This window comes from Schistocerca gregaria, chromosome 8, assembly GCF_023897955.1.
Source record: "Schistocerca gregaria isolate iqSchGreg1 chromosome 8, iqSchGreg1.2, whole genome shotgun sequence".
NCBI lineage: Eukaryota > Metazoa > Arthropoda > Insecta > Orthoptera > Acrididae > Schistocerca > Schistocerca gregaria.
Genome location: NC_064927.1, coordinates 256,096,973 through 256,113,812, shown reverse-complemented (window position 1 = coordinate 256,113,812; position 16,840 = coordinate 256,096,973). Strand labels below are relative to the sequence as shown.

Below are 16,840 nucleotides of genomic sequence, written 5' to 3'. Positions count from 1 at the left end.
TGTAAACATGGGTCACGTTGAGACTACCCACTAGACTGCTCTGCGCATCAGCCCCAGATTTACAATATTAGCGAACCAGGTCAATACTAAAAAAAAAAAAGGATTTTCAAAAATATGTTCTCCTTGTAGTGCACATCTTTCTGAAAAGTCTTGAACATATATGTTCCAGGAAAAGTAAGACATATTATTTGGTTCTAAGTATGCCAAAGTGCAGTGCCACGTCTTTTCATAAAGTATTCTTCTACCGCACATCACTGTATTTCACTTGGTGAAATTGAAAAATGTATATTTTGTAATGGATGCCATCAAATTGTATTCAGGATAGAGGAAATTGGAATGTCCTGTGGTGCCTCTCGTGCTCACAGATGGCAGGTAAAAAAACACCTCGCAGTTAATAGCACATGGGATTATTTGTAATCGGGAGAACAAGAACTCCTCAGAAAATTTGCACTCTTTATTATCTGTTAGATAATAACTTGCTGTTTTGTGTGACATAAAATTAAATATAGGATACATAAAACCGATAAAGACACGAGATAAGCAAGAAATTACACATTTCTTCAATCGTTAGCTCCTAGCATTTTTTCCTCTCTAGTCTTGCTACAGCTTTACAATGCCTGCTTTCCTTTCTGTGAAAGAATCTATTACCTCATCAAAGTTCGTCAAAAGTTTTGCTACATGAAAAATTGAAATGTCGTTATCTAATACTGAAAAAGCTGTTCAAATGGCTCTGAGCACTATGGGACTCAACTGCTGTGGTCATAAGTCCCCTAGAACTTAGAACTACTTAAACCTAACTAACCTAAGGACATCACACACATCCATGCCCGAGGCAGGATTCGAACCTGCGACCGTAGCAGTCGCACGGTTCCGGACTGTGCGCCTAGAACCGCGAGACCACCGCGGCCGGCGAAAAAGCTGTTAACACAAATAATACCTAAGACTGGTGTGGTTTCTCAATCTGATTATGTCTATTTTGTCACTGTCTCCTAGATAAAACAAAATAGGCATTTCTAATATGACAGCAATTTTGTAACACACATCAAATAAACGAGATTGTTTTGGTACAAATGGCCATTTTTATAGGACGACAATATAATTCATGAAGTACCAATTTTAAATGCCTATTAGCCCTACTACAAGCAAAAAGCTTTATTTTCGGAAATAGTTTCACATTTCATTCATATGCACCAGTTTCTCAAGCATGAGATTGAAAAGTAGTATTAAGAAATTTTTCTATAAACTTGGAATTGTCTTATTTTTCCATTATTTGTGTGATGTCCCTGTTTCTTCTTATTCCTCGTTCTAACAATCTTGTCATCACCAATTCTGCAGCTGTTCCTACCATTGTCAAAATTTGTTCGCCGATTGACTTCACTAAACCTGCCAGAATTACAGGTTTAGTTATCCTGCGATTATTTTCTGGTTAGCCATTATTATGTGTTCGTACAACACGTTTTCTGCATTACTTGCAGAATAGAACTTAGCGGCTGCTAGGTGTGTTCTATACTACTGGTCCTTACTAGTGGAGTGATCTGGCCAAAAATTTTCTGTCAAAATTTCATTTTCTTGGATACACCGAGTAGATACTATGTAATCTTGCTCACCTGTTATTCCTGTCAGTTGTTTATTTCCATTCTGGTAGTCTGAATCTATGGATTTCGCTAGTAATTATAAATATGCTGATTATACGCAAACCCAACCAACCACATAATCAGACAGTGATTCGCAATCATCTGTTCGGCTTTACTCCGTTCACCTTGTACAGCTCCGTCCCCTTTTGTCTGTGGAAAGTTAATTTCTAGATGCGATGAGGATTCTCCTGACAGAGACATCACCTACACTATGCACACATTCAAAAATCAACTAATGATTCATTTAGAAATAAACTTAAAATGGGTTCAAAAATGTTCAAAAACCAACAAGGAAGCGTTTCAAAATCATATGAATAATAGGGAAAATTTCGAAAAAAAACTGTGTGTAATCGATAGACAAATGTCTGCTGGATGCTAGGCACTTTGTAAAACAAGTTTTTTCCTCAAGAATATGAATCTGGTGCCCCCTTTCCCCGGTAGCATATAGCTGCTTGCTCCGACTGCTTTCACAGCCAACGTCACTGTCCTGTAGCCAGAAGCAGGAGAATCTAGTACTCAAATGCGACTCAACTGCGCATGCGCATGAGCCTGCTCGTAATTGCTGAAATGAATCTAATGTAAACACTTGTGACTTCATGCTCAATGGAGGCAATTTGTTGTTATGAAACATTGCATAGTATTCCTAAAGCCTTTGACACATTTTGCAGTTGGCAGACGCTTGCATGAGGACTGTGTGTCGTTGTTGCATATGGCGCATTTTCTTTGCAATTTAAGTTATTTTCGGGTTCCCCCCCCCCCCCCCCCCTCTCGTTTATGTTTTATTGTTGAAGTATTATTCTGCGGTAGTGGGGTACAGCAATATCGGTTCTTACCAGTCAAAATTACAAAAATTTAACTGAAAACTAAAACAATAAAGAATCCCGGGTTTTTCCTGGTTTTCTCTCGGATGAAAAAATTCCCAGGTTTTTCCCGGATCTCCCGGTTGTCCCGGGTCATATACACCCTGTCTAGGCCAGTGCCAGAACAACGTTGGAATAGGTTGCATGTCAATTTTGTGGGCCATTTTTTGGGAAGTATGTAGTTGTTGGTGATAGATGCAGTGCCATTTTTTCTGTATACTACCAAACAGACAGCCACTGTTCCGAAGTTGCCAGTCATTTTTGCTATTGAGGTCTCTTCTCAGACCCTTGTCTCCGATAAGAATTGGCAATTCATGTTGACGGAGTTTGTGGATTCTTAAGTAAACATTGGTATCCATCATCTCACTAACATAGTGTTTCAGCCCAGTTGTACTTTGGAGGAGAAAACCCAAATGGAAAAGTTAATGTCAGTCTCATCCTGTGATGACATACTGCCTAGTTTTCTTGCCATGTACAAGGTAACATCAGTTAACAAGTGCAGTCTGGCACAGTGTCTGGATGGCTACCAGCTGTGGGGATTTGTTACATACCAGGTCATACACCCTAGACTGTTGCAGCTTGCCCTGTTATCATTATGGTGCTGCCATTTGGGCACAATATTTCGTCTGGCAGCAAGGTTTAGTGGTAGACCATAAAGGTCATTATTTGTTTGTGGTGGATGCAGGTCAGGAGCAGATGACCTGCCATTCCAAGACCTATGGGGGCCTTGCTGCTGCTGTCTCCAAGCCAGTCAGGAGACATGATCATTAGTGGCATTGGTCTGGTGGAAGGCTCCCTAATGTACTAGCATCCACACTTGCTCCTGACCCCTCCATGCCTTCTACTGTAGCACACTTCATTCAAATATAAAAATTGGGAATAGCACAACATGCCTCCCAAAAATTGCAGAATTATATAGTACAATGAAATATTGAATATAAATACTGAACTAGATGCCTAGAAAATATTCAGTGCAAGCAGCTTTGTGGAGATGGCCAGTACAAATTTATTTTCGATTTATTAGATTTCACTGGAATAAATACATGAATTCTTTACAGAGCAGCAACTGGGAAAGACAACAGGCATAAGCAATTTTTGCAGCACCTCAGCGAAGAACTAAGATATGAACACATGAAAATAATAGTCAACAAGAATTTTCTGTAATCAGTAGTTGCTCAAATACTGAAGACAAACCAATAAGTCAGAAACATGGATGACAGAGCAGAATGCAAAAATGAAAAGAATAAGCTGACTGATGTTGCACTTATCTTTTTTTTTTTAAAAAAAAGGAGCAATGTATTGTTTGCATGCAGGGCCCAGGATAGCAGAGTACACAGTTTTAGTTTCTATGTATTCTTATCCCAAAATGAATCCATCACAAAGAATAATGATAACCAGAAATGAAAATAAAACATGACATCAGTCTGAATGTTCCTTGAACCCAAAAACTATTTTTTCTATTAACAATATCTTAAAATGGAAAAAAATGGCAGCTTGCCACTGCAGTTAATATGACCATTGCTGCAGTTGTAGGTACATGAGAAGTCCCATGATTCTCATTGTAAAATACAAATATTTGGCATAAAATGTATTTCATGCATATAATGATATTAATTTACAATCACAAGTATCTTAAATGCTTTTTAATTCAGTGGTACTCAACCAAAAGGCTGCAACCCATGTACTTACGATTCCAAGTAGTGTTGAAAGTAAAACGGAATCCTTTGTAAGCATAATCACTGTAACCTCTCACTCCAGAAGTCATGAAAGTGACACGGGCTCTTGAGTAAGTTGTTTGTAGATTAAGCAAATTGTCACTGACAATTTCCATAGGCCCACAGTATGTTGCCAGCGGTACAGCTAAAAATAAAAATATGTCAAATGAATGTCCTTTTTCACAGATAACAACTGCTTGTGATTACAACAGCTACACTATTAAAATATAAGAGTTTCTCACAAATATAACATTCTAGGGTTATATCAAACTGAATAGCATGTCAAGAAAAGTTCGGTTGGAATGTAAATCATTTAGCAGTAGACGAGACCACTCACCGAATATCATAAGCACTGATTTGTTCACAGAGTGTCTCCTTTACTCCTAGATTGATTACTTTAAGAATATCATGTCAGAGAATTTAAATAATGAAGAATGAACAAATTGTGTATTTATCCATAACTAGGAATGGAAATTCCCTTCCCTTATGATGAGGTGCTCCTTACTTTTAAAAAAATGTCAATACTGTGCACAGCTTCAAATGCTTAAGTTACTAGTTGCATTTCTCTCTCTCTTTCTTTTTAAAAGTAAACAGTGTACATATCTTAAGCCATTTCTTTGCTTAGATAATTTTATGTAAGAAAATACATGGAGTAGGTTCTTTTATGGAGTGATCAAGTGTGGTGATTAAACAAGTTCTTTCTTTCAGGAGTGCTAGTTCTGCAAGGTTCACAGAAGAGCTTCTGTAAAGCCTGCAAACTCCGGTCATTTCAATTTATACATGTCACTTCTCTTTAGTTTTTTTTTTTTTTGCTCTCAACTTCATTTTGTAACTAATACATTATGGTCAGAGTCCACCATTGCTACTAGAAATACACCGTAGCTTAAATCTGGTTTCTAATATCCATCTTGCTATTATCTAAACTCTCTGAAACTTTCTAGTGTCCTCAGATCCCCTCCATGAATATAATCTTCATTTATGATTCTTAAACCAAGTGTTTGCAATGATTAAATTATGCTTTGTACAATATCTACCTCACAGCTTCCACTTTTCCCATTTCATTCTTTTCCCCTAGTCCTATGTTCCTTCTTCTTCTATTGAATTTCAGTCCCCGATCATAATTGAAGTTTTATCTCTCTTAACACACTGAATTATTTCTTTTACCTCATTGTGTATTTTCTTTATTTCTCTAATGTAAATCTATACATAAAAAATCTACTCATCAAGCGGTGGTGAGTCTCCACTGACCCAGGGTCCTTGGTGACATTTCCAAACTCTATCCCTTTCACTAAAGCTCATCAGTCCTTTTCCTTTACACCTCTTTCTTCCCCATCATTCCTTATGATAGAAGAAGGAGCCACTAGCTTTGGAAGCTTGTAAACTTTAATACCTTTTACAAGTACGTTCTTCTGCCACTGCTTGATGAGTACATTTTTTACTCATCCAGTCACATTATATTTACAAAAATTGAGTATCTTCATCATCTGAGAAGTTAGTAGCCACATAATCTTGTACTACTGTTGTGAGTCATGGCTTCAGTGTCTTTCTTGGCTCAGATAATCTATGCACTAAGCTATTCACAGTAGTTTGCCCAGATTTCAATTTTTTTATTCATCAACTGACCAGCTCCTGCATTATCCTTATTTGATTTTGTGTTGATAAATCTATATTCTCTTGACCATCCAAAACTTGAGCTCTTGGATGACACTGTGAATAACAACCAACCACTAAAGTAACGGACATATTGTCAGCAACGAAGTGCCATGATTGGGCCACAAAGTCAAACCTTGAGAAACCTTATGAAACTGAAACAAAAAACACTTCACACTTTTTTAAACAGATTTTTGGAGTTTAAAGTGTTATGCTTTCCTTTTTCTTTATTAGGAACAAAACTTTATTTTTTTACTTAATTTTGATTTGTTGTATCATTTTGACTCCTGCAAATAATATTTTCCATCTCCTATTATTATCTGACATTTTTTTAGTATTCTGCCCACCCATGGCCCCAAAAATGACAGGTAATCAGTGTTCTACTGTAATATTACAACAACAGATTAACGGGTTAGTAAACTAGCCAGACTGTTTCCTTAAACTATTGAAAACGCTGCTGCCACTCCAAAGGAACTACACGTTAGTCTTGCCTGACTCTGGATACCCATCCAATGCAGATGCAAAAATAATATGGCTATCTATGTAATTGAGATGTGCAAGCCACCTCATTACAGCAGTGTCCATGGTTTGTGTCTGGGTGGGGAAAGGTGGATTCATACTTGTTTGCCTTTAAATTGTTGAACCTGTTTTTTGCTTAGTCAAGCTAGATTTACATATTATGAAATTGAAAATCCTCGAATTTGTAGGTGTGTGGGGGTGGGAGGGGGGGGAGCGGGGGGCAGGGGGGGGGGGGGGTAGATGCATGCGCGCTTGCGCGTGTGTGTGTGTGTGTGTGTGTGTGTGTGTGTGTGTGTGTGTGTGGGTGGGTGAGTGGAGGGTTTCAACTGCTTCTTCAGTTACATTAAATATGTTTAATTGCTAGTTCAATATCTATACACTACTTGACTGATATTACCAATGAACAAAATATACAAATATAGAAGTGCTGTTCAGGTAGAGGCTTGTGTACAACAATTGAACTACATGAAAAAAAAATTAATTACAAACTATGGTGTACACACACTTTAAACGCCACTACATATATTTGGATTATCACATATTTGGTATGCCTGCCATCGTTGGCAATGATGTGACGCAGACAAATAGTGAAATTCTGCATCACACACTGAGTGTCAGAACATCGGTGCTGTCAATGACCTATGAATGGCTGTTTTCAGCTCAGCAATAGTTTTTGGGTTACTGCAGTACACCTTTTCTTTAATATAGTCCCACATAAAAGAGCCATGTGTTCGGATCTGGAGAATGTGGTGATCAATCTAGGCCCTTGCCAAAAATCTCTTGGTATGAAAGAGTCAGAATGCAGTACCCAAAGTGCTCCTCCAGGACATTAAACATTCTCCTGCTTCGATAGGTGTGAGTCCATCTTGTATGAACCACATCTTGTTGAAATTAGTGTCATTTTGGATAATTGGGATGAAATCATCTTCAAAAAGCTTCAAGTACTGTTTGGTAGCCACAGTGCCATCAAGGAATACCGTTACTGGACATTGCACACCACACAGTCACCTGTTGAGGGTGAAGAAACTTCTTGATTGTGAAGTGTGGATTCTCATTCCCTGTAATGTGCCAATTTTGCTTATTGATGAACTCATCCAAATGAAGGTGGGCTTCATTGCTAAACCATGGATGCATACACATACTAAATCCCATCACACCTTGTGGCCAACCGTCCAGTTTGAACATCCTAACGCAAATTGTTCAGAAGTTATGATGATTTTACTTCATGTAGTTCAATAATTGTTACTCTGTACATTCTATTGTTATTCAATACTGAAAATTCTTGGGTATGGATATACATGCCACACACAAAAGACATCAGTCAAGCTGTAATGCAAAGAGTATGTAACATGCTCTCTCTCTCTCTCTCTCTCTCTCTCTCTCTCTCTCTTTCTCCCTGTGTGGGTGTGTGGGTGTGCATGTAGACATGGGTGTTTCATTTAAGAAATTCATTTAGTAATGGATATTTTATTGCACCAGCAATATTAATAATGATATTTCAACTAGCTTACCAGTATCATTGAATGGGAGTATTTGTGAGACTGTTACATTGTCATTGCCCTCACAATAACCATAGCCAGGCAAATCCAGGTCCGTAAGTTGAAAATTCAGAATGTAATAGTAATCATATGGAGCACGAACATTCCATTCACATTTGATATTTCTCTCATATTTCCCTGGATAACCAGGTGATTTTATCACACCTCTGTATGCTCTTAGTGTACCACCACACTTTCCTGCAACATAAAAAAATGTTTATGTCATGGATTGCAACTAAATGAAGTACATGCCATTTAACACAACCTTCAGAGTCCTAAAAAACAGAGATAAGTGAATTGTTCTTACTCTAATTCCATGACCAATAGTCAATAACAAGAGAAAAACCACTCTTCTAAAATGTTATAGGAATCTAATATTCCAGTCATGGAATGTCAAATATTGGTTAAAACTATTTCTTCAGAGTGTGTCTTGGTGACTTACAAGGTAAATCTCAGGCTATAAATTTGTGATTCAATTATGAGTAGATTTTATTATGAGTCAGTCCCTGAACCTTGACTCCCACTTATCACTTCTTTCACCACTAGCAATGATTTGTTAATGGAAAAATGTGAAATGGTGCAGTGGTGTGGAATCTGTATTAAACTGTAGGTCTCCCTGTAACTATTTATGTAGATAAATTCAACAACAAGAAGACAAAAAGAGCATACCACCTGCAACAGGGTCATGCCTAGTAAAGCACTGTGGTGTTCAAACAAACCTTTTGGTTCAGGTGACCTGTACTTATTTAACTGAAAAGTCACACAGAGGAGACAGAAATGGCTGTGTATCTTGAGAAGACCAATGAAATTATGTAAGTCCGTCAGAATAAATAAGTGGTGTGGGTATTCATCTTTTCCTAAAACAATAACAGTCACTTAAAGGAAAAGAAGGAGAAAATGACAGCTAAGATATATACTTTAGGGTAGACAGAGATTTAGAAGAAAACAGTTATCTTTTGCAGATTTGTTAAACATACCCTGTATTCAGAGTAATGATAACAAAACATAACAGCACTGATGAGTCCAAATGATTAAACATATATGAACAGCTAATTGGGACAGTACATGTTGCTCAATAATAACTACATCTTACAGAATGGATAAAATAATTTTATACGAAGACCAGTATCTAAATTTGTTAGATAATTCTAAGAGCATGCAATTGTCCACTCTATACAGATTGTAGGAAAGATGAAACCACAAAATATGTATTTTCAATATCTGCAACTCAAACTCAGATCTCTACCTGTTGGAGGCAGGTATTTTAATCTCCAAGGCATAGAGAGAAACGAGTGGAAAAATGAAATGTTGAATAGGACTGTGTGGCTCACCTGATGATTCAAGTCAGTAGCATACTGCCCGTAAAAGATAAGAATACAGACTGACTTTGAGTCTGTAAAGCTGTTTTAACTTGACACAGACATTCATCCTGATAAAGAGCATTTATGTACATTTCAAAGAGTGAAATAATTATGAATCCACATTTATATACATATCGTGCAAATTATTTTTGTACATGGAGGCCATTGCATTACATGTTAATGTTTCTTTCTGTTCCAGTCATATATGGAATGTGTGCTGTCATTAGTTTAATCTTGTGTTAGTGACCCCTATGTGAGTAGTCATAGGCAGCAGAAGAAATCTCCAGATTGTTCACTTAATACTGCTTACTGAAACCTGGGAAGTGAGCTTTTGTGGAATAATTGCCATCTGCATTCAAGGATCTGTAAAACCATATTTTTCATCATTTCCATGATGCTCCCCCATGAATCAAACAAACCTGTAATCTTCATCCTGCCAATGAACCGAAGTTTACCAACTGTCTTATCTGTGTTCATTCATATTCATTTCCCCGCAAATTGTTGTACACATTTTTTTGTGAGTTAACTGACTACAATGGGATCTCACAGATACTATTGTCATAAGATACTAGTACCCCATTTTGTGATGTGTACAGTTTTGCATTACTGTACATTTAAAGCAAGTTGCCAACCTTTGCACCTCTTTTAAATCTTATCGAGATTTGATTGGCTTTCTGATAGAACATAATTACAGATAACTGCATACTTTCAACAAAAATTTGAGGTACTATTAATATTGCATGCCAGGTCATTATTATACAACATGAACAGCAAGTTTCCCAAAACACTTCTCTGGAGCACACTTTATGTTACCTTTAATTTGTTGATGACTCCCAGTTCTATGATATGCTACATGATGATATGGTTAAGAAAGATTGGCATAGTAAAGCATTTAATGTTTCTTAGGAAGTCAAGAAATACTGCATCCACCTGATTGCCTTGATCCAAGGTTTTCAGGAGATCATTGGGACAAAAGCGCAAGTTGGGTTTCACGTGAATGATGTTTTTAGAGTCCATGATGATTGGCACTGAGAAAATAACTCTGTTCAAGATAACTCATTACATCCAGAAAATGATCTAATGACAATGAGATTGTTTCTTAAATGATTATGTGATGCCTTAAGCTGGCATTTTCTTTATTCCATGTACTATTGTACAATTTTTACCTTACGCGATTTTCAGTTACTTACAATCGAAGTGTTATACATTGGATGTATCCACTGTTGCCCTAGACTATGCATCCATTTTAATATTATGCTGTTTTAGATACTAGAAAAGCCTAAGGCCAAAACTGAATAATTGACAAAACTGAATAATAATACATCAAATGAAGACGATGTCTGCTGAAGACACCACAAAATCATTTAAAAAACAACGTCAGAGCTGTGGACCTTGTCACAATGAAGATTGTTGAATCAATGAGATTGGATGCTGTCCTTTTTCTAGATAAGTGTGATCTATGTTTTCTTCTACTTAGTGTGCACAGATTTTTTGCAAGAGTCTTTGAAATATTATGGGTAACATGCGATCCAAGTCAGCTGCAAAATCTGTGTGGACTCTGACACGGTGTCTATCAGTCCTGCAGACCTTTTCAACTGCAGATGTTTCTTTGAAGTGGCTCCAGAATTAAACAGGGGTATTACAGGGAAATCACCCTGCCTACTGTCAAAAGATTGGCAACTGCTGTGAATCAATGTGTTAGAAGAGCTCCCAAGAATTGACCACAGTGATACCTCTACCAGAGATACCTCAAGTACTACCCTCTCCCATGTATCCTGTCTCTTCTGCTGAAAGTACAGGATCTGTCATTACGCGCCCACTTGACTGCAAGTGGTGTCTCCACGTTAGAGCTAGGCATCCTGTACAGGGTGGATTGGGTCCAGGGAGGACTCAGGGTGTTGTACCAAACTCCCTAACCAAAACGTTTGAGGTGCTGCCTTTCACTGAAACTGAACCAGTGGGACAGGACTTCATCTGCTTTAGGGAAATCTGTTTTGTCTGGTGTCAGGAGGAGGCAAATGCAAAATTGTAGGGGTCTTTTAATTGTCAGGAGTTCAAACATATGGCAAAAGATGGTACTCCTTAGGGAACTGGAAGCAAGGAACAGGAAAAGACACCAGATGCACTAAGTGTGTATGCCTGGAGGTCTCATTCAGCATGCTGAAGAGGATATTCCAGCAGCCACTGAGGGAACAGGGTGCTACCAACTACAGATTGTGGCATACGTTGGAACAAATGATGCCTGTCATCTGGGCTCTCAGGTCATTCTTGCGTCATTCTGGCAACTGGCAGAGAAGGTTGCTAAGACCAGTCTTGCGCATGAAGTTAATTGCAGTATTGTCCATAGAACTGATCATGTGCATTCGGTTCTGAGTTATGAACTGAACCACAGACTTCCAACGTTCTGTGGGAAGCTAGGTTGCGACTTCCTGGAATTGCACCAAAGGGTTGACAATTGTAGGGTCCCTATAAGTAGATCAGGTGTGCATTACACATCAGAGGCTGTTACTCAGGTAGCTGACTGTGTGTGCAGTGCACACAATCGTTTTTTAGATTAGGTGACTCACCATCCAATCCAGATAATGACAACTACAAGGTATCTAGAAGTGTTAGTGTAAGATCAAAAGAAACCTCTTCCATAGATGAGAGTATTAAAATCCTAATGGTAAATTTCCAAAGCATTCACAACAAAATTCCACAGGTTGAAGAGCTCATGAAAAGCAGTGAAGCTCACATAATAGTAGGTACAGAAAGCTTGTTGAAAGCTGGAATTGATGGCAGTGAGATTTATGGGGAAGTGTATATTGAAAGAATAGGCAAATGGGAAATGGAGGTGGTGTATTTGTCGAAGCGGGCAAGAAACTCAAATCCAATGATGTAGACACTGAAGCTGTATGCCACATAATTTGGGCAAGACTCAGCATCAGTGGTGGACATAAAATAATAACTGGATCCTTCTATCACCCACCAGACTTATCTCCTGATGTAACCAAAAATTTTAAAGAAAACATCATCTCACCTGTACACAATCTCTCCACTCATACTGTAATCATCAATGGAGATTTTAATCATCCAATAATTAATTGGGAAAATTACAGTTTTGTTAGTGGCTGGCAAGATAACACATCCTGTGAAACTTTATTACATGCCTTCCCTGCAAACTACCAAGAACAGATAGTTAGGAACCCCACTCGTGATGGAAATATATCGGATCTAATGGCGACAAATAGGCCTGACCTCTTTCAGGGTGTTCACACTGAAACTGCTATCAGTGATCATGACATGGTTGTGGCCACAACGATTACAAACGAACAAAGGATAACTACAATGAGCATATATATATATATAAGCTAGTAATTCTGTGTGTGAGTTTGTGTGTTTTGTTCATGTGCCTGTCTGCCAGTGCTTTCCCGCTTGGTAAGTCTTGGAATCTTTGTTTTTAATATATTTTTCCCATATATATATAAAATAGAAAGAAACTTCCACATGGGAAAAATATATTAAAAACAAAGATTCCAAGACTTACCAAGCGGGAAAGCGCTGGCAGACAGGCACATGAACAAAACACACAAACACACACACAGAATTACTAGCTTTCACAACCGATGGTTGCTTCTTCAGGAAGGAGAGGGAAAGACAAAAGGATATGGGTTTTAAGGGAGAGGGTAAGGAGTCATTCCAATCCCGGGAACGGAAAGACTTCCCTTAGGGAAAAAAAAAGGACAGGTGTACACTCGCACACACACACACACACACACACACACACACACACACACACACACACACACACACACACTCACACACATATCCATCCGCACATACACAGACACAAGCAGACATATTTAAAGGCAAAGAGTAAGGGCAGAGATGTCAGTCAAGGTGGAAGTACAGAGGCAAAGAAGTTGTTGAAAGACAGGTGAGGTATGAGCGGCGGCAACTTGAAATTAGCGCAGGTTGAGGACTGGCGGATATTGAGAAGAGAGGATATACTGAATGGCGAGTTCCCATCTCCGGAGTTCGGATAGGTTGGTGTTGGTGGGAAGTATCCAGATAACTCGGACGGTGTAACACTGTGCCAAGATGTGCTGGCCGTGCATCAAGGCATGTTTAGTCACAGGGTGATCCTCATTACCAACAAACACTGTCTGCCTGTGTCCATTCATGCGAATGGACAGTTTGTTGCTGGTCATTCCCACATAGAAAGCGTCACAGTGCAGGCAGGTCAGTTGGTAAATCACGTGGGTGCTTTCACACGTGGCTCTCCCTTTGATCGTGTACACCTTCCGGGTTACAGGACTGGAGTAGGTGGTGGTGGGAGGGTGCATAGGACAGGTTTTACACCGGGGGCGGTTGCAAGGGTAGGAGCCAGAGGGTAGGGAAGGTGGTTTGGGGATTTCATAGGAATGAACCAAGAGGTTACGAAGGTTAAGTGGACTGCGGAAAGACACTCTTGGTGGAGTGGGGAGGATTTCATGAAGGATGGATCTTATTTCGGGGCAGGATTTTAGGAAGTCGTATCCCTGCTGGAGGGCCACATTCAGAGTCTGATCCAGTCCCGGGAAGTATTCTGTCACAAGTGGGGCACTTTTGGGGTTCTTCTGTTAGAGGTTCTAGGTTTGAGGGGATGAGGAAGCGGCTCTGGTTATCTGCTTCTGTACCAGGTTGGGAGGGTAGTTGCGGGATGCGAAAGCTGTTTTCAGGTTGTTGGTGTAATGGTCGAGGGATTCAAGACTGAAGCAGATTTGTTTGCCACGAAGGCCTAGGCTGTAGGGAAGGGACCATTTGATATGGAATGGGTGGCAGCTGTCATAATGGAGGTACTGTTGCTTGTTGGTGGGTTTGATGTGGACGGATGTGTAAAGCTGGCTATTGGACAGATGGAGGTCAACGTCTAGGAACCACTGATGACACTTCCCTATACACGAATATCCCGCATGTCCAGGGCCTCGCTGCAATGGAGCACTTCCTTTCACGCCGATCACCTGCCACCCTACCTAAAACCTCTTTCCTCGTCACCTTAGCCAGCTTCATCCTGACCCACAACTTCTTCACTTTTGAAGGCCAGACATACCAACAATTAAAGGGAACAGCCATGGGTACCAGGATGGCCCCCTCGTATGCCAACCTATTTATGGGTCGCTTAGAGGAAGCCTTCTTGGTTACCCAAGCCTGCCAACCCAAAGTTTGGTACAGATTTATTGATGACATCTTCATGATCTGGACTCACAGTGAAGAACAACTCCAGAATATCCTCTCCAACCTCAACTCCTTTGGTTCCATCAGATTCACCTGGTCCTACTCCAAATCCCATGCCACTTTCCTAGACGTTGACCTCCATCTGTCCAATGGCCAGCTTCACACAAAGAGGGAAAGAGACGGAAAGACAAAGGGATGTGGGTTTTAAGGGAGAGGGTAAGGAGTCATTCCAATCCCAGGAGCGGAAAGACTTACCTTAGGGGGAAAAAAGGACAGGTGTACACTCGCACACACACATACATATCTATCCGCACATACACAGACACAAGCAGACATTTGTAAAGGCAGAATATTGTCAAATGATCTTTCACGAACAAAAAGAAATTCTCGTCATATGTAAAGGCTATTAGTGGCGCAGAAGTTAGTGTCCAGTCCCAAGTGAATGAGAAAGGAACTGAAGTAGAGAGAGTTGTTGTTGTTGTGGTCTTCAGTCCTGAGACTGGTTTGGTACAGCTCTCCATGCTACTCTATCCTGTGCAAGCTTCTTCATCTTCCAGTACGTACTGCAGCCTACATCCTTCTGAGTCTGCTTCGTGTATTCATCTCTAGGCCTCCCTCTACGATTTTTACCCTCCAGACTTCCCTCCAATACTAAACTGGTGATCCCTTGATGCCTCAGAACATGTACTACCAACCGATCCCGTCTTCTAGTCAAGTTGTGCCACAAACTTTTCTTCTCCCCAATCCTATCCAATACTTCCTCATTAGTTATGTGATCTACCCATCTAATCTTCAGCATTCTTCTGCAGCATCACATTTCTAAAGCTTCTATTCTCTTCTTGTCCAAACTATTTATTGTCCATGTTTCACTTCTGTACATGGCTACACTCCATACAAATACTTTCAGAAATGGGGGACTTCCTGACACTTAAACCTATACTCGATGTTAACAAATTTCTCTTCTTCAGAAATGCTTTCCTTGCCATTGCCAGTCTACATTTTATATCCTCTCTACTTCAACCATCATCAGTTATTTTGCCCCCCCCCCCCCCCCCCCAAATAGCAGAACTCCTTTACTACTTTAAGTAACTTATTTCCTAATCTAATTCCCTCAGCATAACGCAACTTAATTCGACTACATTCCATTATCCTCGTTTTGCTTTTGTTGATGTTCATCTTATATCCTCCTTTCAAGACACTATCCATTCCGTTCAACTGCTCTTCCAAGTCTTTTGCTGTCTCTGACGGAATTACAATGTCATCGGGGAACCTCAAGTTTTTTATTTATTCTCTATGGATTTTAATACCCACTCTGAATTTTTCTTTTGTTTCCTTTACAGCTTGGTCAATATACAGATTGAACAACATTGGGGAGAGGCTACAACCCTGTCTCACTCCCTTCCAAAATCACTGCTTCCCTTTCATGTCCCTCAACTCTCATAACTGCCATCCGGTTTCTGTACAAGTTGTAAATAGCCTTTTGCTCTCTGTATTTTACCCCTTCCACCTTCCACCGTCACAATTTGAAAGAGAGTATTCCAGTCAACATTGTCAAAAGCTTTCTCTAAGTCTACAAATGCTAGAAATGTAGGTTTGCCTTTCCTTAATCTTTCTTCTAAGGTAAGTTGTAAGGTCAGTGTTGCCTCACGTGTTCCAATTTTTCTACAGAATCCAAACAGATATTCCCTGAGGTCGGCTTCTACCACTTTTTTAATTCGTCTGCAAAGAATTCGCGTTAGTATTTTGCAGCTGTGACTTATTAAATTAATAGTTTGGTAATTTTCATATCTGTCAACACCTGCTTTCTTTGGTATTGGAATTATTATATTCTTCTTGAAGTCTGAGGGTATTTCTCCTGTCTCGTACATTTTGCTCACCAGATGGTAGAGTTTTGTCATGACTGGCTCTCCCAAGGCCGTCAGTAGTTCTAGTGCAATGTTGTCTAATCCCGGAGCCTTGTTCCGGCTTATGTCTTTCAGTGTCTGTCAAACTCTTCACGCAGTATCAATCTCCCATTTTAGCTTCATCTACATCCTCTTCAATAATATTGTCCTCAAGTACATTGCCCTTGTATAGACACTCTATATACTCCTTCCAACTTTCTGCTTTCCCTTCTTTGCTTAGAACTGGGTTTCCATCTAAGCTCTTGATATTCATACAAGTGGCTCTCTTTTCTCCAAAGGTCTCTTTAATTTTCCTGTAGGCAGTATCTATCTTACCCCTAGTGAGATGACCCTCTACATCCTTACATTTGTCCTCTAGCCATCCCTGCTTAGCCATTTTCCACTTCCTGTCCATCTCATTTATGAGACTTTGTATTCCTTTTTGCCTGCTTCATTGACTGCATTTTTATATTTTCTTCTTTCA

At 39.5% G+C, this 16,840-nt stretch overlaps 1 protein-coding gene across 1 annotated transcript in view; it reads right to left on the bottom strand.

Moving 5' to 3' along the window:
* Positions 1 to 16,840, bottom strand: part of LOC126285435 (cubilin-like) — a 780,558-nt gene that overhangs the window by 261,184 nt on the left and 502,534 nt on the right. Inside the window, exons 46-47 of the mRNA XM_049984824.1 lie at positions 7,890 to 8,114; positions 4,184 to 4,354 (exon numbers count right to left, since the gene is read on the bottom strand). Coding sequence (XP_049840781.1) covers positions 4,184 to 4,354; positions 7,890 to 8,114 — 396 coding nt within the window. The remainder of the gene's footprint in view (positions 1 to 4,183; positions 4,355 to 7,889; positions 8,115 to 16,840) is intronic.